Source organism: Vanellus vanellus, assembly GCF_965231255.1.
Source record: "Vanellus vanellus genome assembly, chromosome: 27".
NCBI lineage: Eukaryota > Metazoa > Chordata > Aves > Charadriiformes > Charadriidae > Vanellus > Vanellus vanellus.
In genome coordinates, this window is record NC_138932.1 from 2,218,245 (window position 1) to 2,240,048 (window position 21,804).

The 21,804-nt window shown below is 68.3% G+C and overlaps 5 protein-coding genes across 7 annotated transcripts; 2 read left to right on the plus strand and 3 right to left on the minus strand.

Moving 5' to 3' along the window:
• Positions 1-225: 225 nt before the first annotated feature.
• Positions 226-6,219, minus strand: NDUFS2 (NADH:ubiquinone oxidoreductase core subunit S2; the record flags this gene model as incomplete). The annotated part of the gene is made up of 14 exons (XM_082496207.1): positions 226-380; positions 484-541; positions 1,042-1,125; positions 1,373-1,468; positions 2,008-2,137; positions 2,276-2,395; positions 2,745-2,830; positions 3,055-3,132; positions 3,300-3,374; positions 3,485-3,597; positions 3,762-3,882; positions 4,576-4,766; positions 5,807-5,913; positions 6,062-6,219. The coding sequence occupies 14 exons, from the start codon at positions 6,217-6,219 to the stop codon at positions 343-345; spliced, it is 1,455 nt and encodes a 484-aa protein (XP_082352333.1). The 3' UTR covers positions 226-342.
• A 2,599-nt stretch (positions 6,220-8,818) lies between these two features.
• Positions 8,819-12,363, plus strand: ADAMTS4 (ADAM metallopeptidase with thrombospondin type 1 motif 4). The gene is made up of 9 exons (XM_082496219.1): positions 8,819-8,971; positions 9,401-9,724; positions 9,964-10,096; positions 10,186-10,356; positions 10,467-10,753; positions 10,847-11,033; positions 11,136-11,311; positions 11,390-11,565; positions 11,655-12,363. The coding sequence occupies exons 1-9, from the start codon at positions 8,834-8,836 to the stop codon at positions 12,070-12,072; spliced, it is 2,010 nt and encodes a 669-aa protein (XP_082352345.1). The 5' UTR covers positions 8,819-8,833; the 3' UTR covers positions 12,073-12,363.
• A 200-nt stretch (positions 12,364-12,563) lies between these two features.
• Positions 12,564-15,149, minus strand: LOC309681943 (palmitoyltransferase ZDHHC3-like; the record flags this gene model as incomplete). 2 transcript variants are annotated; one of them, XM_082495926.1, is made up of 9 exons in its annotated part: positions 12,564-13,046; positions 13,128-13,257; positions 13,369-13,441; positions 13,585-13,699; positions 13,943-14,004; positions 14,148-14,260; positions 14,385-14,458; positions 14,663-14,751; positions 15,010-15,149. In XM_082495926.1, the coding sequence occupies 9 exons, from the start codon at positions 15,147-15,149 to the stop codon at positions 12,961-12,963; spliced, it is 882 nt and encodes a 293-aa protein (XP_082352052.1). In that variant the 3' UTR covers positions 12,564-12,960. The 2 variants fall into 2 exon arrangements, with proteins under 2 accessions (XP_082352052.1, XP_082352051.1); XM_082495925.1 differs by having other exon boundaries at positions 12,564-13,257.
• Positions 15,150-15,614: 465 nt separating this feature from the next.
• B4GALT3 (beta-1,4-galactosyltransferase 3) lies at positions 15,615-18,428 on the plus strand. The gene is made up of 6 exons (XM_082495959.1): positions 15,615-16,065; positions 16,470-16,705; positions 16,788-16,978; positions 17,055-17,177; positions 17,359-17,463; positions 17,543-18,428. The coding sequence occupies exons 1-6, from the start codon at positions 15,810-15,812 to the stop codon at positions 18,036-18,038; spliced, it is 1,407 nt and encodes a 468-aa protein (XP_082352085.1). The 5' UTR covers positions 15,615-15,809; the 3' UTR covers positions 18,039-18,428.
• Positions 18,350-21,561, minus strand: PPOX (protoporphyrinogen oxidase). Of its 2 annotated transcripts, XM_082495957.1 has the most exons (12): positions 21,411-21,561; positions 21,180-21,314; positions 20,392-20,507; positions 20,163-20,295; positions 19,925-20,069; positions 19,642-19,832; positions 19,450-19,510; positions 19,248-19,366; positions 19,039-19,152; positions 18,820-18,969; positions 18,691-18,733; positions 18,350-18,614 (listed from the first exon to the last, which is right to left on the minus strand). In XM_082495957.1, exons 1-12 carry the CDS (start codon positions 21,495-21,497, stop codon positions 18,478-18,480), a joined length of 1,431 nt encoding a protein of 476 aa, XP_082352083.1. In that variant the 5' UTR covers positions 21,498-21,561; the 3' UTR covers positions 18,350-18,477. The 2 variants fall into 2 exon arrangements, with proteins under 2 accessions (XP_082352083.1, XP_082352084.1); XM_082495958.1 differs by lacking the exon at positions 19,248-19,366.
• Between the last annotated feature and the right edge of the window lie 243 nt (positions 21,562-21,804).

The following is a 21,804-nucleotide window of genomic DNA, read 5'->3' on the forward strand; positions in this document are numbered from 1 at the left end:
CCCACCGGCCCCAGGCGGATGAAGCAGGTACCGGCAGCACCCAAAGTGTGGGGGGTCCCTCCAGGCAGCCTCCGGCCGGGGAGGATCCTCCACCAGGGGAGGGCTGCGGCTGCGGGAAGGGGAAGCTCTCGACCACCAGCCTCACGTGGGTAAGGGAGGAAAAAAATGGGGTTTCACCGGGTTTCGGTGGGAGAAGAAGGGCTGAGGCGGGGGCAGAGGCACAGGACAGGCAGGACCCGGTTTCATCTTTATTTGACTCAGATGAGGAAGGGCCAAGGGGGGCTCGGGAGATCCCCGCACCCAGAGCAGCACACACAGCAGGAGACGGGCACAGCAGACACATCACCGATCCACCTCCCCGAAGACGATGTCCTGTGTGCCTGGGGGAGGGAGAGAGGGGTCAGGGCACGATCAGCCCCCCCTGGAACGGGGAGGGAGCCCCCCGATAGCTGCGAGAGCCTCCAGCCCAAGGAGGGAACGTACCGATGATGGCCACGACGTCTGCCAGCATGTGGCCCTGCGCCATCCGATCCAGCCCAGCCTGAAGCAGAGCACAGGGGACCCCCGTCAGCCCGCAGCCCCTCCTCCAGAGCACCCCGAGCGCCCACCGCCCTGGCCCTGCCGAGGCAGGAGGGGGCCGGTTCGGCCCCCCCCGGTTTGCACAACAGCACAGCAGCCGAGCGGGACCCAGTGCGGCTCACCGCTTCCGGAATGGGTGCCGTGCTGGCAGTGGGGCCAGCTCCCCCCACGGCCGGGGCAGGCAGGGGAGGAGGTGCTGCCCCTGGGGGAGGGGGGAAGTGGTCAGTTATCAGCAGAGAAAGGAAACCGGCTCGAGCGGCAAAGGCACGAGAGGCGAGTTTGGGTCCCAGAGGGACCCCAGGGGACACGCAGGCAGTGGCCCACGGACCTCAACCCACTGTGTCGGGGCGAGCCCAGTGTGGGGAGGAAGCTCATCTCCCGCTGCACTTGTCCCCCCCAGCCCAAATCCTGCCCTTGCCGCAGGCCCCGGCACGGCAATGCCACAGGCCACCCCGGTCCTACCAGGTGGGCGAATCCAGGTGCCTTGATCTTGCAGCGGTAGGGCCGGCTGCTGCCGTCCGAGACAAGGTAAACGCCGAATTCGCCCTGGAAGGACATGGGGACAGGGTCGGTGACACGGTGACACTGTCAGGGGGGTGAAGGTCTGTCTCCCAGACGCCATGTCCAGCTCTCAAACACCAGTCTGGTGCGAGAGCAGAGTCCTGGGGGCAGGACAGCCCTCCCCAGCCAGTGACAGGAGCACAGCAGTGTCCCCAAGAGTAGCACAGGGCAGCCAGGACACCCTTCACTGTGCCAGAGCCCACTGTCCCCATAACGCTGTGAGAAGTGGCACCTTGGGGGCCTCGATGGCTGTGTAGGTGGCTCCGGGGGGCACCTGGTAGCCCTCTGTGTAGAGCTTGAAGTGATGGATCAGGGACTCCATGGAGGTCTGCGGAGAGAGGAGGGCACTATCACCGCGGGCGCGCAGCCTGGTGCGGGCAGAAAACGCCGCCCGTCTCCCGCCTGCACCTCGGCAGCTGGTGACAAAGCGTGGGAACCAGGGCGGTAGCCGCGTTCACACAGCATAAGGAGCACGTGGGGCAACGAGGCAGGGCGCTGCCGGGTCTCCTCCCTGCAGGCCTCTGCTCTGCCAGCCAGCCCCGGCCTTCCCCCGGGTGGCTTTTTGGCCAAGCCGGGCCTGGCAGAACCGGGGCAGGGAGATCCCCTCCCACGCAGGGCTCAGGAGCGGCTTCTGCAGGCGGCAAAACCCTGCGGGCACAGCACCGTCCACCCACGCGCTGCCAGACCTGACAGGGGTGGCACACAGGAGTCCAGGCAGTCCCCAGCCAAGCCGGGGGACAGATGTGGTGGCAGATAACTCTGGCAAACTCCTCAGCACGAGTGTCTGACACACAAAACTCTGTTTCCTGCTCGCTGGTGCTGACGCACAGCTGGTGGCAAGACCCAGTGAGGGAAAGAAGGGTTTACCTTCATCTCTGCCCGCTTCGGAGGGGAGATTTTGGCATCGTCCACTTTGATCTCCCCCTCAGGCATCTTGTTGAGGCACTGGAGGATGATGCGGAGGGACTGTCTCATCTCTTCCACACGGCACAGGTACCTGCAGGACCCCCCGTGCCGCTCAGGACCGGTGTCCTGCGTGGTGAGCGCCCCGTGGGGCAGCCACAGCCTCACCGCAGGCCCACAGAGGAGGCGTGACCCTGCCGAGGCCCCCCACGGCCCCCGGCACGCGGCGTACCTGTCGTAGCAGTCACCCCGGGAGCCGATGGGGACATCGAACTCCACCTGGTCATAGACGTCGTAGGGCTGAGTCTTGCGCAGATCCCAGTGGATCCCCGAGCCCCGGAGCATCACCCCGCTGGGTGGAGGGAGGCGGGTGAGCAGCCCCACAGGGGGAGGGGGGCAGCTCCACACCAGCCCTGGGCTCCCCCCGTGCCCCAAAGTGGACCCCAACACAGGGGAAAACAGCCACCTGGTGCACACACCCCACAGCCCTGAGCAGTTGCCACAGGAGGACAGCTTGGGGACATCAGGTGGGTAAAGCCAGGCAGGACACGGTGTCACAGCTGCTGCCACACTGCAGCCACCGGGTAGCACTGCCCTGACAGTCACCGGTGCCACCAGTCCCCAAGAGGGCTCCAATCAGGGGAACAACACAGCTGGGCAGTGGCATGAGGCTGAGCCCCCCCAGGAGCCACCAGACTCACCTGAACCCGTAGTTGAGAGCCTCCTCCGCCGTTATCACCCCAATATCGACTGTGCGGTTCTTCCAGATGCGGTTGTTCGTCAGCATCTGCGGGTAGCTGGGCGTTAGTCACCCGGGCTCCTCTCCCCGACTGCGCACCCCCTTTCCTGACACGTGTCACCTTGTCATCGCTATCACAGGAGGAATAACCCAGCACTGCCCACGTCCAGGGGACAGGCAACACGAGACTCCAGCCCTCAGAGTGCTGGGAAGTGGGGACTCTCTCTCTCTCCCAGGTTTTGGGCTGAAGCCCGGCTCCCGTCCCATCTCACCTCCTCCACCTCGTCTATCCGCATAGAGAAGTTCTTCACGAATTCATAGATGTCATCCATCAGCCCCAGGGGCAGGTCCTGTGCGGGAAGAGAGGGAGCTCAGCCCGTGCATGGCCGGTGGCACCGGGGAAGTGGGCAGGGAGGCACCGGAGGGGCCGTTGCCCACCCAAGGACACACGGACAGCCCACACACCCCCACCAGACCAGAGGGGCTCTGCAGAGAGACACAGCACAGCCGCCCTTACCTGGTGCACTCCGCCGGGGCGGATGTAGGCAGCGTGCATCCGTGCCCCCGAGACCCGCTCGTAGAACTCAAACATCTGCAGGGACAGAGGAGATCCTGCTGCACCCCAGCACGGCCCCGCGGGCAGCACCAAGCCCCAAATCCACCCCCCTGCCAATCCTCCGGTACAGCTGCGCTGCCCTTTACCTTCTCCCTCTCCTCAAACATCCAGAAGAAGGGGGTCATGGCCCCGATGTCCAGCGCGTGCGTGGTCACCGCCATGATGTGGTTCAGCAGCCGGGTTATCTCCGCAAAGAGGACTGGGGGAAGAGGGAGCGCAGGGGGTGAGGACCTCCAGCCCCTCTGGGGAAAGGGAATGGGGTCTGAGCCCCCAAAAAGCCGAGAGCTACGAGCCCTCAGCAGCAGGGGGAGGGAGCTGGAGCCCCCACGGAAATGGTACAGGGACGCATGTGGCCGCCCTCACCTCGGATCCACTGAGCTCGCAGAGGCGGGCGGATGTTGAGCAGCTTCTCCACGGCCAGGGAATAGGCCTGTTCGTTGCACATCATGGAGACATAGTCAAGACGGTCGAAATAGGGCAGCGCCTGCCAAAAGAAATGTCTCTGAGTGGTGGCAAAGGCCTGGGACTGCCAGGAACGCTCAGAGGCTTCACCACAGACAGGGCGCACTGGGACACAGGGGAAGGCTGGGACAGAGCCGCCAGGCACAGCATCTTCCCGGCTCAGGGCACTTCGAGCACGGCAGCAGCCATGAAGGCAGCCCAAAAGCTCCGGCCTTGGGCTTGACCAGACAGCCCTGCCTTGGGATAAGGCACGAAGGAAGACAGACAATGTCCCTCTGAGAGAGTCTTCCAGCTCACAGACACTGTGAGGGCCCCAATCCTGCACTTTCAGCACACAGCAGCTGAGAACCGTCTCTGCTGCGCAGCTGAGCACAGCTGTCACAGCGCTGCCCCGAGCTGCAGCAGCCAGCCAAGGCAGTGCTCCCCCCCAGCCCTGGGCTATTTCAAGCTCCGTTCTCCTGCTGGCTAAAAGGTTAAACCCGATTGGGATAATAAATCAGCAGGGTATGTTTACAAACCCCAACAGCCAAATAAATCCCCTCCCAGTCAGCCGAGCAGGCTGCTAGATGAATCCAATCCAACAGCCGCAAATGCACAGATGCTAACAGCCCCTCGCCTCCTGGTCTCCTCACCCCAAAAGGACACCCCTCGCTCTCCCCAGGGACAGATAACAGCCCCTGGGATGGGGAAGCAATGGGAGATCACTGCACCTTACCTGGAGGTATGTCTTGTACTCAATGAGCTTCTCGGTGCCTCGGTGCAGGAGGCCAACGTGGGGGTCACACTTCTTCACTGTCTCCCCGCTCAGTTCCATGACCAGCCGCAGGACCCCATGGGCAGCCGGGTGCTGGGGCCCAAAGTTTATGGTCAAACTGGAGACCTTCTTGTGAGCCAGAGGGTCCTTGTCTGCTCAGGGGAGGAAAGAGGAGAGTTGGGCAAGGAGGAACGTTCACCCCCAGAAGCGCCGCTGCCCCCAAGCGCCCTTGGCCTTTCCCAGCAGCACGGACATGCAGAACAGACACCGGACAGCCAGCCAAGCCAAGCTCAGCGCTCGGTCAGACAGCTGGAACACGGCGTCCCCACTGCCAGCTCCCGTCTCAGCCCAACGCAAGACCCCTGGGATAGGTCCAGGGGCCTCCCACTGTCTTCCCGGAGGCTCAGCCCCCACTGGCCGCTCTTCCCGGAGCACAGGGAGCCAGATGGGTTCCTGATACTGCGTGGGCCCAGACACTCACACCCCCTGAGACCCAGGCACCCACAGGACACTCAACAGAACAAAGCAGCCCTGAGCGCCCAACGAGTCCTCACTGGGCACCCAGTGAGCCCCAGTCGGGCCCCAGCCACCCACCAAGCAGCACCCTTGGGTACACAGGGGCCCAGGACACCCCCCCCCCCCCCCGAGCCCACTGGGCCCTCACTCAAGCCACAGGTATCTTCCCTGAATCACAGCTCCCAGCAGGCATCCGATGAGCCCAACTGACCCAGGGCATCCCCTGGCCCTGTGTGACCCCCAACCAGACATCCACTGAGCCCCGACAGGACCCTGACCACCCACAGGGACTCCTAACGAGTCTGTCTGGCTCTGGAGCCCACTGAGCACCCCCAAGGGTCCCCAACAACCCCTCACAGCTCCCTCAGGGCTTTGGGGTGCCTCCAGGGACCATCCAGGGCACCCAACACCCTCCCAACACCTTCTCAGGGCCCTCTCGTCCCTCCAGGGCCCACTCAGGGCACCTGAATCCCTTCCAGGGCTTCAAGATTCCCCCCAGGTCCTCGACTGCCCACCCAGAAACCCCCCAGGGTCTCAGCCTTCCCTCTGAGGGGCCTCCCCAAGGCCTCAGGACCCCTCCAGGCCCCCCTCAGGTCTCCCGACACTCTCCCAGGTCGCCGGCTTCCCCCCTCCAGTGATCCCCTGGGGCTTGCCCCCCAGCCCCGCCGATTCTCACCGTTCCAGGGCGGCGGTACCCACTTCTCCGTCTCCTTGCTCGGGTACATGACGGCGCCGGCGAACTGCTGGGCCCATTCCACATCGGGCTGCCATTGCCGCGCCGACCTGGGGACGGGGCCGGGCCGTGAGGTGCAGGACCAGGCCTGGGACCCGGGACCAGGCCCCGCCGCTGTCCGCTGCCCCCAGCCCCGGTCCCGGCCTCCCGCGGCCGCCCCCGATCCCGCCTCTAGTCCCGGTTCCCCACCGCTCTCACCGGGCCGGGGCCGGCCCCAGCCGCGCCGCCGCCGCCACCCGCAGCCCCGAAGGTGCCCGCAGCCGCCCCAGCGCCCGCAGCGCCGCCATGTTGCCCTTGGCACTGCGCGTGCGTCGCCCCGCCCTCCCCGCCGCGGCGGGGGCGGGGCCGACCGCCATGCTTGAAGAGGGCACGCGAAGCTATGCCGCGCCGCCATATTGGCTATGGGCAGCTCCGCCGGCATCTTTACTGAGGGAGACAGGCGTGAAACGGCCGCCGTCATCTTTGTGCCGGGCAGAGGCGGGATGCGGGACGGGGCGGTCCCGAGGGGACAGTGATGGGGACAGAGATGGGGATGAAGGGGAAAGTGATGGGGACAGAGGGGACAGGGCGAGCAGGACACACCAGGAGAAGAAGGAGCGGGGTGTCCTGGCATGGTGGGGGGGACACACGTGTCCCCAGGCCTTCCCACTCAGGGGACCGCTGTGGTGTCCCCTGTCCCCTCCTCCGCCACCTGCAGTGTCCCCATGTGTGTGCCGGGGGGGGTGACCCAAATTGTCCCGTGTCCGGGCCAAGCTGTGCCCCCAGCCCCCCCCCTCGCCCAGGCAGTTCCCAGGCTCTGGTGTCCGGGTTTGTCCCCTCTCCTGGGGGGACACGAGGACCATCCACCCATGCCAGGACCCTCCGTGTCCCCTGCCCCCCCCCCCACCATGTTCCCACAGCCGCGGGGTCACACCGGCAGCCGCGGCCTTGCCCTGCGTCACTGGCCCCGGTGACGGCAGCAGCTGCCCGGCCCCCACGTCACGGCTGTTCCCGAACCCGGCGTGAGTCACGGTGGCCGCGCGGGGTGATGCCGTCCAGATGTTGGCCGCTGGCCACCCCCCCTGGCGCAGGGCCACCTTCCGGGCTGGATCCGGCCCTGTGAGGGGGGGGCTGGGCCAGGAGGAGCCCCCACGCACACGCTGAGCCCTCACCAGCACCCAAGGGTGCCCCACGGCTGGGGGACACAGGAGCTGGGGACACTGGAACTGGAGATGTTGGAACTGGGGATACTGGAACTGGAAGATGCTGGAACAGGGAGATACTGGAGATGGGAAATGCTGGAGATGGGGATGCTGGAACTGAAGGGATGCTGGAGCTGGGGTGATACTGGAACTAGGATGAACTGTAACTGGGAGATACTGGAGCTGAGGATACTGGAGCAGGAGATACTGGAACTGGGAGATACTGGGACAGGGAGATACTGGACCTGGGGTGATGCTGGAGCTAGGGTCATACTGGAACTGGGATATACTGGAGCTGGGGATGCTGGAGCTGGGGATGCTGGACCTGGGGTGATGCTGGAGCTGGGGTCAACTAAAACTGGGAGATACTGGAGCTGGAGATGCTGGAGCTGGGGGGATACTGGAACTGGGGATACTGGAACTGGCAGATACTGGAGCTGAGAATGCTTGAGCTGGGGATGCTGAAGCTGGTTATATTGGAGCTGGGGATACTGGAGCTGGAGATGCTGGAGCTGCGGGGATACTGGAGCTGGGAGGATACTGGAGCTGAGGATGCCGGAGCCAGGGATGCTGCACATGGTGGATGCTGGAGGTGGCGGATGTCGGCCAGAGCAGATGTCAGATCCCAGGGATGCCGGCTGTGCCGGATGCCGGAGCTGGCGGATGCCACAGCGCATGGGATGCCGTCTCCGGCGGACGCTGACTGTGGCTGGACACTGACGGATGCTGCATGTGCCGACCGCACCAGGTGCCAGGGCCGTGGTGGGCTTCTGGTGAGCTCCGCGCCCCACCAGCGACGCCGTTCCTGGGCACCAGTGGGTGCCGGGCAGGTGCCGGCCCAGCCAGGCCCGGCTGCAGTGCTGCCGGGGTCCCATGGGCACAGCCGAGCACGGCTGCAGCACCGGCACAGAGGCCCTTTGTGCAGCAGCACTGGGTGCCGCCGGCTCCTTTTGTGTGGGACCGCATCACCCTGTTGTTCTCCCGGGGATGGCGCGGATGGCACCGGCACCGGTACCCGCATGGCAGCACCAGCACGGCCACTCTGGGCAACCCGAGTCGGGGATGCCGGGGCAGGAAGGGCGGCCACCCCCAATTTCCAAGAAGGGAGGAAGCAGGATGCGGCCCATGTCCTGCCCGGCCGGGCGGGGGGCCAGGAGGTGACTCGGGGGTGACACAGCGGGGTGGCCCTGCTGGGAACTGCGGACACAGGGAGGGGACGGAGGGGCTGCTGCCAGATGGACGGGACCGGAAGGGATGAAGAGGATGAGGAGGGATGGAGCAGTGGGGTATGAGGGGGCAGCGGGTGCTGCAGGGTGGGGGAGCCCCCGAGGGTGCCCCCAGCCCCATGCCCATCCCGGGCACCCCAAGGCTGCCCCTGGCAGTTGCCCACCCCGACCCCGGCCACGAGAGGGGTGACCCACAGTGTCCCCGGTGAGGGGATTCCCTGCACGGGGAGGTCCCGGCAAGGGGGTCCCAGTGAGGGGGATCCCAGTGAGGGGGGTCCTGGCAAGGGGGTCCTGGTGAGGGGTTCCTGCTGAGGGGATCCCGGTGCGGGGGATGCTGGTGTGGGTGTCCCAGTGAGGGGGATCCCCCGGCCCGACCCTGCTCCCCGGGGACTCGTCTCTGATTTCCCGGAACGGCCCGGGAGGGGGGCGGGGGGGCGGACCCACCGGGGCTGCCCCGCTTCGCCCCGCCCGCCCGGGGCCGCCGTTAAAAGGCGGCGGTGGGGGCAGAGCCGGTGGGGACCCGCTGTCACCTCCTGCTGTCGCGGTGTCGCGGTGCCCGGGCCATGCGCCGCGCGCTCCTGGCGCTCCTGGTCGCCGCTGTCGCCGCTGCCGGGGCCGCCCCCGGCCCCGCGTGTCCCGTAACGGCACCGGACGGAGCCGGGACACGGTCCCGCGTGGGGCCGGCCCCGAGGAGAGCCAAGGTACGGCCGGGCCAGGACACGCCGGACCGGGGTGGTATGGACCGGGATGGAGTGGGATGGACCGGGATGGGATGGGATGGGATGGGATGGACCGGGATGGGGTGGGACACGCCGGACCAATATGGGGCGGGATGGACCGGGCTGGGCTGGACCAGGGTCGGGCCGGGCTTCCACTCCGCCTCCCGGGGCCGGGCCGGGACCCTGCGGGGAGGGAAGGGGGACACGGGAGTGGGGTGGTGCGGGGTGCGGAGGCGATGGGGTGCACTGGGCTGGTATGGGGACAGGACAGGGGACAGCACGGGCTGGCACAGTGCTGGGGGGCACCGACAGGGGCGTGCACGGTGATGGGAGACACTGGCATGGTGTCACCAGCGCTGGGGGGCACCGGCCAGCCCCGGTCCCCCGATCCAGCGCCCTGCTTCCCGGCAGCGCTTTGCCTCGGTGCCGCGGTACGTGGAGATGCTGGTGGTGGCAGACGAGTCGATGGCCCGGTTCCACGGCGCGGGGCTCCAGCGGTACCTGCTGACGGTGCTGGCAGCGGCCGCCCGGTCCTTCCGGCATGGCAGTCTGGGCAACCCGGTGGAGCTGCGGGTGACGCGGCTGGTGGTGCTGGGCCAGGGCACCCCCGGGCCCCCCATCACCTCCAATGCTGCCCAGATGCTCCGCAACTTCTGCCAGTGGCAGAAGGGGCTGAACGTCCCCGACGAGGACAGTCCCCTCCACTTCGACACTGCCATCCTCTTCACCCGGCAGGTATGGGGGGGGGGGGGATTTGGGGGGAGCTGCAGGGCTCTTGGGGGTCCCTGCAGGGTGTTTGGTGGCTGGCATGATTACTGGGTGGCCCCCAAGGTGTTTGGCTGCTGGCTGAGCCCCTGGGATGTCCACGGGTTTTGGGGGCTGGCGGGGTTCCCAGGGTCCATCCCAAGGAGTTTGGGTTCTGGCTGGGTTTGGGGGTGCCCCGAGCCCCCTCCCCACGCCCCACCCGCCCCCAGGACCTGTGTGGGGCTGCTACCTGTGACACGCTGGGCATGGCTGACGTGGGTACCGTCTGTGACCCTGAGCGGAGCTGCGCCATCGTGGAGGACGACGGGCTGCAGTCAGCATTCACGGCCGCCCACGAGCTGGGTGAGAGGTGGGGGCCGGCGGGGAGGGGGGGGGGACCCGTTGCCACCCCTGAGCCCATCCAGGGCTGACTCCACTGTCCCCTGGCGCAGGCCACGTCTTCAACATGCTGCACGACAACTCCCAGCCCTGCCGGGAGCTGAACAGCCGCTCCGGAGCCACCCGTCGCGTGATGGCTCCCGTCCTCTCCTCACTGGAGCCCGGTGAGATGTGGTCCCCGTGCAGCGCCCGCTTCATCACCGACTTCTTGGACAACGGCCATGGTATGACTCGGCACAGGGCATCCCAGCCGACCCGGTGGGGTCCTGGTGCAGCCACATCCCATCCCAGTGTCCTCAGGGACCCCTGGTGCAGTGGTGCCATGTCCCCACAGGTCACTGCCTCCTGGACAAGCCTCTGGAGTGGCTGCAGCTGCCCTCGGCACTGCCGGGCAGTGTCTACCCGGTGCTGCGGCAATGCCAGCTCACCTTCGGGCCTGACTCACGGCACTGCGGCGACCTGCAGCCACCCTGCGCCGCGCTGTGGTGCACCGGCTATGCCAGCGGCCGCCCCGTCTGCCAGACGAAGCACTTCCCCTGGGCTGACGGCACGCCATGCGCGCCGGGCAGAGTCTGCATGGACGGGCTCTGCGTTGGCACCAGCCGCATGCAGGAGCTCATGGTAAGTCCTGGTGGGGCGATGTGGGGAGCAGCGAGGCCAGTGTGCACCCGCCAGCACCGGTTTGACGCCCCCTGTTTCATTTTCCGGCTGCAGACACCCATGGATGGAGGCTGGGGGCCGTGGGGGCTGTGGGGTGAGTGCTCGCGGACCTGCGGTGGTGGCGTTCAGCTCTCCCACCGCGACTGCACTGCGCCGGCACCTCGCCACGGCGGCCGGTACTGCGAGGGCAAGCGCACCCGCTTCCAGTCCTGCAACGTGGAGGAGTGTCCCGGGAGCACCCGTGAGTGGGACCGGGTGGGGAGGATTGGGGACAGCGCTGGTCCCTGGGGGGGGGGGCTGTGGGCTGCCACCGGTGCTGACTGTGCCCCACCGCTGCTGGCAGCCCTCGCCTTCCGGGAGGAGCAATGTGCCACCTACAACCATCGCCCCGACCTTGTCAAGGGGCTCCCGGCCCCCTTGGACTGGGTGCCACGCTACAGCGGCGTTGCCGAGCGGGACCAGTGCAAGCTGACCTGCCAGTCCCAAACCCTGGGCTACTACCACGTGCTGCAGCCGAGGGTGAGTGTGCCCCCCCCCCCGCCCGCTGGGCACCCTGGGGGTGCCGCCAGCAGGCGCTGAGGCTGTGGCATGCCGCAGGTGGCCGACGGGACACCCTGCTCCCCCGAGGGCACCGGGGTGTGCGTGCAGGGCCGCTGCATCCCCGCCGGCTGCGATCGCATCATCGGCTCGAAGAAGAAGTTTGATAAGTGCATGACGTGCGGCGGCGACGGCTCCGGCTGCACCAAGGTCTACGGCTCCTTCACCAAAGCCCGGTAAGCACCCCAATGGGGACGGCGGTGGGGAGGGTCACATCACCCGCAGGCTGTCATCATCCTCCCTCCACCCCCGCTCTGCCCCGCAGCTACGGCTACAACGATGTGGTGACCATCCCAGCGGGTGCCACGCATCTCCTGGTCCGGCAGATCTCGGCGGTGGGCGGCGAGGATGTCTTCCTGGCGCTGCGGCGGCCGGACGGTGGCTCCCTGCTCAACGGCGGCTACGTCCTGGTGCCCTCCCCGACTGACGTGGTGCTGGCGGGCGGCACGACCCTGCGCTACAGCGGGGCCACGGCGGCCACCGAGACGCTGGTGGGCCGGGGGCCACTGCGTGAGCCCCTGGTGCTGCAGGCACTGGTGGTGGATGAGCAGCGCCTGCCACGCTTGAAATACAGCTTCTTCGTGCCCCGGGCGCAGAGACGCCCGTCAGCAGCCTGGGAGAAGCAGAAAGCTGAGATCCTGGAGATCCTCAAGAGCCACCGGCCCAAATCACGACACAAGTAGCAGCACAAGCCCGGCCGGGATGCAGCTCAGCACGGCGGCACTGCGACGCCTATTTATTTGGTTATTTATTGCCCACCGGCAGCAGGGGCACCATCCACGGGGCGGTGTTGGGCAGCCCCTCGGCAGAGCCCCAGTGCAGCTAACCGCATCTACCTCAGCCCCTCCACGGGCAGAGCGGGGGGATCCCTAGGGCAGGCCCCAGGGCCCCCCCCCACCCCGGCTGCAGCCCCCTCCGGCGCAGCCACACAACTGTAATTTATTACAGCGCTGTTATTTAAAGCTATTTATGGAGTTGGCTAGCGTGGCGTGTGGTGATCAGCGCGGCGGTGCCAGGCACGGCAGTGTCCCTCGGGCGCAGCTGCGGCTGCGTTAACCCTCCCTCACCGCTCCCAGCATCATTCCCTCCCCCCAGGGTGCCACCAGCACCCCCCGGCCACCAAGAACGGGGCACCACCGGCCTCATCCAGGACGGGACTTTATTGGGTGCCTCCTCCCGGCTGTGCGCAGCCCCTCGGGGTGGCCACATGTCCATACCCCTCTTGAGGTCGCAGCCAGCGCCGTGGGCACACGGGGCCCAACCACGCTGCCAGCCCGTCCCAAGATGTCCTGGCATGGAAAATCCGGCCCCCCCCGGAGCCCTGCACCCCAGAGACGGTGGTGCCGGGTGCTTGCTCCTCCAGGGAGCTCCAGGACCTCCCTTCTGCACCGGCTCGGTGCTGCTAGGCGGGTGCCCAGACTTTTGGGGGCAGCAGATTCACCCCCGCGGGGGGCAGAAGGCTCACAGCACCGGGCATGGAGATGGTGAAGCTCCACCGCGGCTCCGCAACCAGACGTGAATCTGCCGCCGGCACATTTCCAGCATCTTCCTGCGTGCTGGGAGCGGGGAGCTCAGACACAGCGGCTGGGCAGGGGGCTGTACGTGGGGCCCGGGGGGGGGCTACAGCTCCAGGGGAAGAGCCAGCAGAGCACAAAGCCTGGCCAGAGGGAAAGAGAGAAACGTGAACCGCACCAGGAGACCCGTCCCCGTTCCCACAGACCTCCCCGGCCCCACGCACCTCGCCCAAACACCTCCCGCAGCAGCGCCAGTTTGGGTTTGGGGGGGCGCAGCCCCTCCCGGTTCATCTCCTTCAGGCCCCGGTTGCGGAGCTGCTCCAGGGGCGTCTCGTCCCTGATGATCGACACGACCTGAGGGCAACGGGGATGTCACCGCTGGCATGCAGTCACCCCCACTTGTCCCGGTACCCTCCACCACCCCCGGCTCATGCCGGTGCTCCCCCCTGCCTCCATTCTGCTAACCTGGTCATAAAACACAACAGCGACGAAGGCCCCGAAGAGGAGGGACTCCAGCAGCAGGACGATGCAGTGAGCCCTGGGAGGGCAGCCATGGGTCAGAGCAGCACCGGGGGCCAGCACTGACATGGGGGTCCAACCCCTGTGCCGCCACCCCAGTCCTCCCCTCCTGACACAAGCTCCTCCGCAGAGGAGGGGGACCCCCGCGCTGCCCCTACTCACGTCTGGATGTGGCTGTTGGCCATGTCTCCTCCCGCCATCATCCCTGCCGGGCTCCTGCCTGCCGGTCCCAGCCAGGCGGCGAGCACCAGCCCCGCAGCGTAGAGACTGGCCAGCCCTGGCACAGAGTGAGCGGTGAGCGTGCAGGCAGCGAGCGTGCAGGCAGCGAGCACCTTCCCCGACCCACATCACACCCCCTAGACCTACCTGCTGCCATGGGACTAGGTACCGTGATGTCCCCCCTGTGAGCCCCCAGCCTTGTGCCCACCCCATTGCCCAACTCCTGCCTGCAGAGCCCGGCCAGGGGACCCAGAAGTAGGGCCGCCCCACAGGGAATGAGGACCCCCATGCGACCACTCACCGGTGTAGAAAAGGAACTGGATGAAGTATTTCTGGTTTAACTCCCCGACGCAGTTGTTAATCCTATAGATGGACAGACAGACGGGTGATGGGGAGACTTGCTGTCCCAGCTCCCCTCTCAGAGCACTCTCCAGTGCCAGGGGACAGGAACAAGCTGCGGCGGAGCCCCTCATGCCCTGGTGAGGGTCCGTGCCGGCAGTGCCTACCAGGGGCAGTGGTGGTCCATGCGGCGCACGCAGCGGTGGCAGACACGGCAATGGTGGGCACGGGGTGGGCGGTAGGCCTCGCAGCGATCGCACACTGTCCAGTCCTCCTGGCTCTGCGGGGACAGTGCTCAGCGGGGACCGGCTGCCGGGATGGCTCCCAGCAGAGCGGGACTGCAGCGCAGCCCCTCACCCCGGGGTCTCCCTCCCCCGGCCGCCCCCTCGGCTCCCCAGCCTCACCGGCTCCGGTGTCTGCCGGGCCGCGCTGCGCAGGTCGGAGAAGTCGATGGCGGTGCCGGGGAGGGGAACCACACCTGGGGGGGGGGGGGACGTGGGGGACATTAGCACCCACCTCGCCGGGACACAACGGGGCAGCCACCCCTGCACCGGGGCGGGGGGGCTGGGCACCCGCTCCCCCCGCAGCACCCAGACGGTGCCCCGGGGCACACCGAGGCCCGAGGTAAGGCAGGAGTTTGGCGGGGGGGGGGGGAGGGGGGTTCCCGTGGGCGGGCACTCACCGGGGTCGGCAAGGACGGCTCGCATGTGGCAGGCCAGCAGCAGCAACACGATCAGGTTGAAGGCGGCAGCGTGGAAGGGGCACCAGGGGCTGCGGGGAGCGGAGAGGGGGGTGTCAGGGTGGCACCGCGGGGACGGCACCACCGGCCCCGGTACCCTGGAGACCCCATGGGGACGGGGACCCCACCGGCCCGGGGCCCCCCGCGCTGCCAAGGGGGACCCTGGGGGAGGGAAGGGAGCGGCGGGGCGCAGCGGGGGAGGCGCGGGGCCCGCGTGGAGGGGACATGCGGAGAGGGGACACGCTCGGAGGGGACACGCCACCACCCCCCCCGCCGCGTCCCGGTGGCACCTGCCGCGCAGGGCGGGCTGCGGCAGGACGTGGGCCAGCACGGCGTAGTCGGCGTAGCCCACGCCGAGGTAGGTGAGCAGCGGGCAGACCGCGCCGCACGGGTCCCGCCCGCACCGACCGGCCGCTGCCGCCGCCGCCATGGAGCCCCGCCGCGCTACTTCCGGCTCTTGCGCGCTGCGCCCAATCGGAGCGCAGCCCCGCCGTGACATTGCCAGTAGGGGCGGGACCCACACGCGGAAGGAGGGAGAGGTGGCGTGCGCGGTTGCCGCGGCGACGGGGCAGGGCGGGGCTTGCGCTGGACACGCCCCGTCGAGCGGCCCCCTCGGAGCTCCGCCCCCCGCCCCCGTCTCGGGCTCCCCCGGGTCCGCCCGCCCGCCGCCCCTACAGGATTCCGCACCGCATCCGATCACCGGGACCGCGTCCCCCTTCGCCACCGGGTCTCAGCCCGCTCCAGCGACCGGTGGCACCGCTGGGGGCCCACCCTGACTCCGCTCGGGGGAACCGCCCCTCTCGGGCTGGGCCCGGCCCCTTTAATACCAGCCACGTCGCGAGAGCCCCGCCTCCTTACGTCACACGCCCCCTCTCTCTCCGTTCCAAGATGGCGGCGGCAGTCGGGCGCGGCTGAGGCGTTCCCGCCGCCCGCAGGTACCGGAGGGGTCCGGAACTCCCCTCCACCCCTTCCGCGGGTCCGACCCTTCCCCGCAGCCGCCCCGCGATGCGGCCCGGCCTCCTCGCCGCCCCCCGCTGCCCCCGGTGATCCGGGCCGCGCCGGGCCGGGCCAGGCCGGGCCGGGCCCCGCCATGCTGCGGCGGCTGCTGGAGCGGCCCTGCACGCTGGCCCTGCTGGTGGGCTGCCAGTTCGCTTTCGTCGCCTACTTCTCCCTGGGGGGGTTCCGCAACCTCACCTCCCTCTTCGGCCGCGCCGCCGGGCCCGTCTTCGACTACTCCCGCACCCACGACGTCTACGCCAACCTCAGCCGCCTCCTGCCCCGCCAGTCCGCCCGCCCCGACCCCGCGCAGCCCCTGCCCTTCTGCCCCGAGCGCTCGCCCTTCCTCGGTGAGTGCCGGCCACCGCGGCGAGGTGGGGGGCGGACACGACGGGGGACACCCGGCCCTGCCTGCGGTGGAGCAGGGAAAACTGCTGGGAGGGAAGGAGGGGGTGACACGGGAGGTGTTGGGGCAGGGACCGTCCGCCAACCCGGGGAAGAACCGGACTCCCGGTCCAAGAACCGGCCCCCCCCGGGGGAAGAAGCACCCCCCACGCCCGAAGCGATAAGCGCCCCCCCCCCCCCCGCGTATCCAGGGGAAGAACCGGCCCCGCGGCGGCCAGCCCTGACTGACCAGCCGGGCAGGTAGGGCCGGTCTGGGGAGGTTTCCACGGCTCGGGGCAGGGGGGGGGAACCGCTCTGTCCTTCCCCTTTCTCCGTGGATGCCAGCCCCCTGCCTCCCTCCCCCCCACAGTCGGCCCGCTGACGGTGAGCTTCAGCCGGGTGCCCACGCTGGAGCAGATCCAGGCGAAGAACCCGGCGGTGCAAGAGGGCGGCCGGTACCAACCCTCCACCTGCGAGCCCCGGTCCCGCACCGCCGTCATCATCCCCCACCGCAACCGCGAGACCCACCTGGGCCACCTTCTCTACTACCTGCACCCCTTCCTGCAGCGCCAACAGCTCCAGTACGGCATCTACGTCGTGCACCAGGTGAGTCTGGCATGCACTGGGGGCTTCATCAGGCACCGGGGGCTTTGCGGGGGCCACCGCTGCTAACTGGCTTTCCCTGCAGGCGGGCAACTCCACCTTCAACCGTGCCAAGCTGCTGAATGTGGGGGTGAAGGAGGCGCTGAAGGATGAGGAGTGGGACTGTCTCTTCCTCCACGATGTTGACCTCATCCCCGAGAACGACCATAATCTCTACACCTGTGACCCCTGGAACCCCAAACATGTCTCCATCGCCATGAATAAATTCGGATACAGGTGGGTGACTGCGGCAGGGGGTGAGCCAGGAGCAAGGGGACTGGCTCTGGGTCACCATCTGCTCCCCTTCTCGCAGCCTGCCATACCCCCAGTACTTTGGAGGGGTCTCGGCTCTCACCCCTGACCAGTACATGAAGATCAACGGTTTCCCCAACGAGTACTGGGGCTGGGGCGGCGAGGACGATGACATCGCCACCAGGTAGGACACCACCGGTACCTGCCAGTCTCTGTGTCACCCGTGTTCACATCCCAGCAGGAGGCACTGGCTGCTTGCCAGTCATCACCGCGTGGGATGAGTGCGTGGGGGCTGTTGCCGCCACTCGGGGGGGGATGCAGACAGTGTCCCCGCACCCTGGGGTGATGCGGGGGCTCATCCGCAGGGTGCGCCTGGCTGGCATGAAGATCGCCCGCCCGCCCATCTCTATCGGTCACTACAAAATGGTGAAGCACAAGAGCGACAAAGGCAATGAGGAGAACCCCCACAGGTAGGGGGGGCTGGCAAGGGGCTGGGAGGGACTGGTGGGAGGCTCGGCAGTGACACTTTCCCTCTCTTGTCCCTTCCAGGTTCGACCTGCTGATCCGCACACAGCGGATGTGGACGCAGGACGGGATGAACTCCCTCACCTACACACTGCTGGCCAAGCACCTCCACCCGCTCTACACCAACCTCACGGTGGACATCGGGATGGACCCCCGTGCTGGCCGGGGCCGCCGGGGACCGGTGCCGGGCCACGAGGGCCAGAGGTACCGCAGCAGCAGCAGCCTCTTCCGAGAGGAGATGCTGCGCAAGCTGCCCCGGGATGCCGCGGGGTGGGGGGACCAGGGGCTGTCCCAGGCCCCCCATCTGCCCACGGCCACTGCACAGCAGCTGCAGGTGGGTAACGGCACCCAGAGCGGCACCGGCACCCCGCCGGCTCCGGGGATCACCCAGCGCAGCCCCGAGGCTGCAGGGGACAGTGATGCCCACTTGGGGAGCAGCACCGGTGTGGCTGTAGCACAGGACGAGGGGATCCTGCCCACCCGCGGGGACAACCAGAGCCTGCCACAGGGGTCCCGCTAGCTGCTGGCCACTGTGGCCCCCACATGAACTCTGCTCGCTGCAACCCGGTGCCGGGAAGGGACCCCGAGGGAGCTGCAACCGGGCTGGTCGCTTTGTGGCGACACTGGAGAGACTGTGGGGAGCAGCGAGGCCTGGGGGCAACCATGGGAGGAGCTGTTGGCCGTGGGGCCAGTGCCTGTTACTGGGGGCACCTGCGGGAAGGGGTGCAGGGAGAGGTGGGGTCAGGTGAGCTGGGGCCCGGGGGGGCTCACCTGACTGTCTCCCTGCAGCCTGTGGGTGCCTGAAGATAGTTCCAAGCTGTGCTGCCGGTGCGCGGTTATTTATTCTATTTATGAGCTGCTCCCTGGACCTTTATAAGCGTTTTTCAATAAAAAAAACCACTTTGTCCTACTGCCGTGGGGCTGCCTGGTGCCGGGAGGGGACATGGGGACACTGGGGCTCAGCGCAGCTGCCCCATCAGCTGCCCAGCGGCTGCTTTGGCACTGGCAATGCAGTCGTTGACGGAGACACCAGCGTAGGAAGCTCCAATGAGGCTGAGGGGCAGCCGCTGCTCCGCCAGGAACCGCCTGATGCGTTCTGCGGGGACAGGAATGGGTGGTGGGTACTTCCCTGGGGGTCACAAGACCCCCACATCCCTCCCTCATCCTCTTACCTGTGCGCTGCCAGTGGCCCAGCGTGTACTGGGGGATACAGGCCTGTGGGAGGCAGGGAGCGGACGGTGAGCCCCATGGGACCCCCTGGGCCCCCCCAAACCCCCCTGCCCTGTGGCACTGTCACCTACCTGGTGCACCCTGACGATGGAGCGGGTTGGGGCCGGCTCTAGGCCCAGCTGCTCCCGCACGGCCGCCTGTGCCCGCTGTAGCAGCAGCGCTGGCGACACCGACACCGGGTCCCCGAAGCTCTGCCTGAACCAGGCGCCCCCCAGCATCACCTGTACGGCACCGTGAATCTCCCCCCGGATCCTCCCTGTGCCCTCCCACCCCCATCCCCGGCTGCTTACCGTTAGCCGCACCGATGTGGCTCCCACGCCATCGTGCTGGGGGAAGGCCACTGAGTCGTAGACGATGCCCAGGAGGGAGGCGTCCTCGGAGGAGGGCACTAAGTGCCCAAAGCCCTGGGCGGAAGCAGCGGCGTGAGCGGGATGGGGTCACCTGTGGGTGCCAGGGGACACCCGTGGCTGCTGGCATCACCCGTGAGCACCACTCTCACCGTGACGGGCAATGTAACACCCTCGTACTGCAGGTTCACCACAGCCACTGACACGGCCGGGATGCACCGCAGCTCCTGGGCCAGCGGCTCGGCTTCGGCCGGCAGGACCTCAGCCAGGGCTGGGAGGAGAGGGGATGTCAGGGCAGGGGGGTCACCCTGTCCTCCCTGCACCTCCCAGGCGTCCCAGCACCCCCACCCCTACCTGCGGCCGGGAGGGCGCTGACTACGTGGTCGGCCGTCACGGTGCCGTCCGCCAGGGTGAGCTGGAGGAGGAAAGGAGAGTGATGGAGGGGGGAAAGGAGAGTGATGAAGGAGGAAAAGGAGAGCAATGGGGAGGGGGGGGCACTGGGAAGGGGACCTAGGTGTCCTGGCACCCCCCACCCCAGGGTAATACCTGCCAGCGGCCGTCGGGGCAGCGGTGCAGGCGGCGCAGGGGCGCATGGCAGCGCAGCTCGACACCGCGTGGGCGCAGGAATGCCGCCAGCGCCTCAGCCAGGCTCTCCATGCCCCCCCGCAGCGACCACTGGCTCCAGCGCTCGGCCCGCGCCCGTCGGCTCAGCCCTGACTCGGCCCCGCGCTCCTTCCCTGTGGGTGACAATGCCGCTGTCCCCATGTGCCATAGCGGTGGCACTGGGGTGTCCTACACCACACCGTGTCCCCCCAAGCCCAGCGCTCACCGGAGCCCAGCGCCAGCCCCAGCAGGACGGATCGCCGGCGCCGCTCAGCCTCGAAGAGCGAAGGGAAGCAGGACCGGACACTCAGCACCCGGCAGTCCCCAGCAAACACTCCCCGGCACAAGCTGTCCACGGCGATGTCGGCCACCTGCAGGGACACGGCAGGGTCAGGCCGGTCCCCACCCGGAGCATGCCGGGTCCCGATAAGCCCCCGGCGCTATCACCGGGTGCAGCCGCCCACCTCCCGGCCGAAGCGGCGGCCAACGAAGGCGTGCACGCTCTCATCGGGCTCCGTCCCAGATGGTGCCAGCAGGTCCCGCACCCCACTCCAGAGCAGCGCCTGCGAAAAGGGGGGCACTGGCCGCAGCAAGCCCCTGGGGACACCGAGGGCTCAGGGGAGGGTGGCCCACGGGCGGTCGCCCGTGGGCCACCCTCCCCCGAGCCCTCGGTGTCCCTAGTCGGGCACCTACCCCAGGCCCGATGGCAGCTTGTGCAGGGCCCCACCAACATAGAGGAAGCGGTTTCTGGAAGCCGGGTGGTCCCCGGGGACAGGAAGGATGTCATCCTCAAGGCCGAGCTCGGAGACCTGCGGGGACATGGGCAGGACAGGACAGGGGGGACGGGGACAGGTACAGTGGAGGACACAGGACCTGCCTTGGGGCAGTTTTGGCCAGACACTGGCACCTGCACAAGGAGCCAGCAGACCCTAACACCCTGAACCCACCCAGGGACCCCCACAAGGACCCTGGTACCCACCCAGGGACCCCCACCCCCTTGCACCCACCCAGGGATCGCCACAGGGACCTTGACACCCACCCAAGGACCCCTGTCCCCCAAGCACCCTGCACCCAGAGACCCTCCAGCGCCCTGCAGCCAGCCCCAGCCCCCCCCCGGACCACTACACTCTGAGACCCCTATGCCTTTGTACCCCCAGAGACCCCCCCAGGACTCCAGGATACATCCAGCATCCCCCCCAAATCCAAGCACACACCCAGGGGACCCCCAGAGACCCCAGCACCCACCCAGGGACCCTTGTCCCCCATCACCCTGCACCCAGAGACCCTCTGTCACCCTGCAGCCACCCCCCCCCTCCCCAGGACCACTGCCCCCTGGGACCCCTCTGCCCTCATGTCCCCTCCGTCCCCGGGATCCATCTAGGGACACCCCACCGACCCAGGCTCACACCCAGGACCCCCCCGGACTCCAGCACCCTGGAACCCCCCTGGGACCCCCGCTCCCGCCCCCCAGCCCCCCCTACCATGTGCAGGGTGTCGGTGCCCACCACCCCCCCGGGGCGGATGCCCCGCGGCCCGTGCTCGAAGACGGCCCCATCGGCGGTGCGGGTGCTGTGCAGCCACCCCCCGAGGCGGGCGCTAGCCTCCAGCAGCAGCACCTGAGGACACGGCTGTCACACCGGGGACACCGGGGATGGGGGTCCCGAGCATCCCGCCCCCAACACCCCCTGCCCCGGGACACGGGTCCGGCTCACCTTGGGCGGGCGGGGGCCGCGGGCCAAGTGGTAGCAGGCGGCCAGGCCGCTGATGCCGCCCCCCACGACGACGACGGTGGGCGGCATGAGGGTTCCGGGTCGGCGGGGCCGTGTTGAGCGCGGGGCACCGGCACCGGCGCCGCGTCCCCCCCTCCCCCGGCGCCCGGGCTGGGCCGACACCGCCCCTTCCGACCACTGATTGGGCAAAGGGCGGGATTAACGACGCGGAGAGCCAATGGCACGACGTCATCCTCTGACGGACAGGCGCGGGGAACGCCCGCTGGCACCCTACGCTGAACGGCCCGCCCCCTTCGCCCCGCCCCGCCAGTAATGAGCTCCGCCCCCGCAGCGCACCCGCCCACCAGCTCCTCCGGCAGCAGGCCACGCCCCTCAC

Bases quoted from the DNA above. Each gene is read 5' to 3' on its own strand.
- B4GALT3 (XM_082495959.1), top strand. From the start codon at position 15,810: ATGCTGCGGCGGCTGCTGGAGCGGCCCTGCACGCTGGCCCTGCTGGTG. The intron at 16,066-16,469 runs GTGAGTGCCGGC...TCCCCCCCACAG, and splicing joins CGAGCGCTCGCCCTTCCTCG to TCGGCCCGCTGACGGTGAGC. The intron at 17,178-17,358 runs GTAGGACACCAC...GCTCATCCGCAG, and splicing joins GACGATGACATCGCCACCAG to GGTGCGCCTGGCTGGCATGA.
- PPOX (XM_082495957.1), bottom strand. From the start codon at position 21,497: ATGCCGCCCACCGTCGTCGTCGTGGGGGGCGGCATCAGCGGCCTGGCC. The intron at 21,315-21,410 runs GTGAGCCGGACC...CCGTGTCCTCAG, and splicing joins GCGGCCCCCGCCCGCCCAAG to GTGCTGCTGCTGGAGGCTAG. The intron at 19,511-19,641 runs GTATTACCCTGG...TTCCTCCTCCAG, and splicing joins GCCCCGACGGCCGCTGGCAG to CTCACCCTGGCGGACGGCAC.
- ADAMTS4 (XM_082496219.1), top strand. From the start codon at position 8,834: ATGCGCCGCGCGCTCCTGGCGCTCCTGGTCGCCGCTGTCGCCGCTGCC. The intron at 8,972-9,400 runs GTACGGCCGGGC...GCTTCCCGGCAG, and splicing joins CGGCCCCGAGGAGAGCCAAG to CGCTTTGCCTCGGTGCCGCG. The intron at 10,357-10,466 runs GTATGACTCGGC...ATGTCCCCACAG, and splicing joins CTTCTTGGACAACGGCCATG to GTCACTGCCTCCTGGACAAG.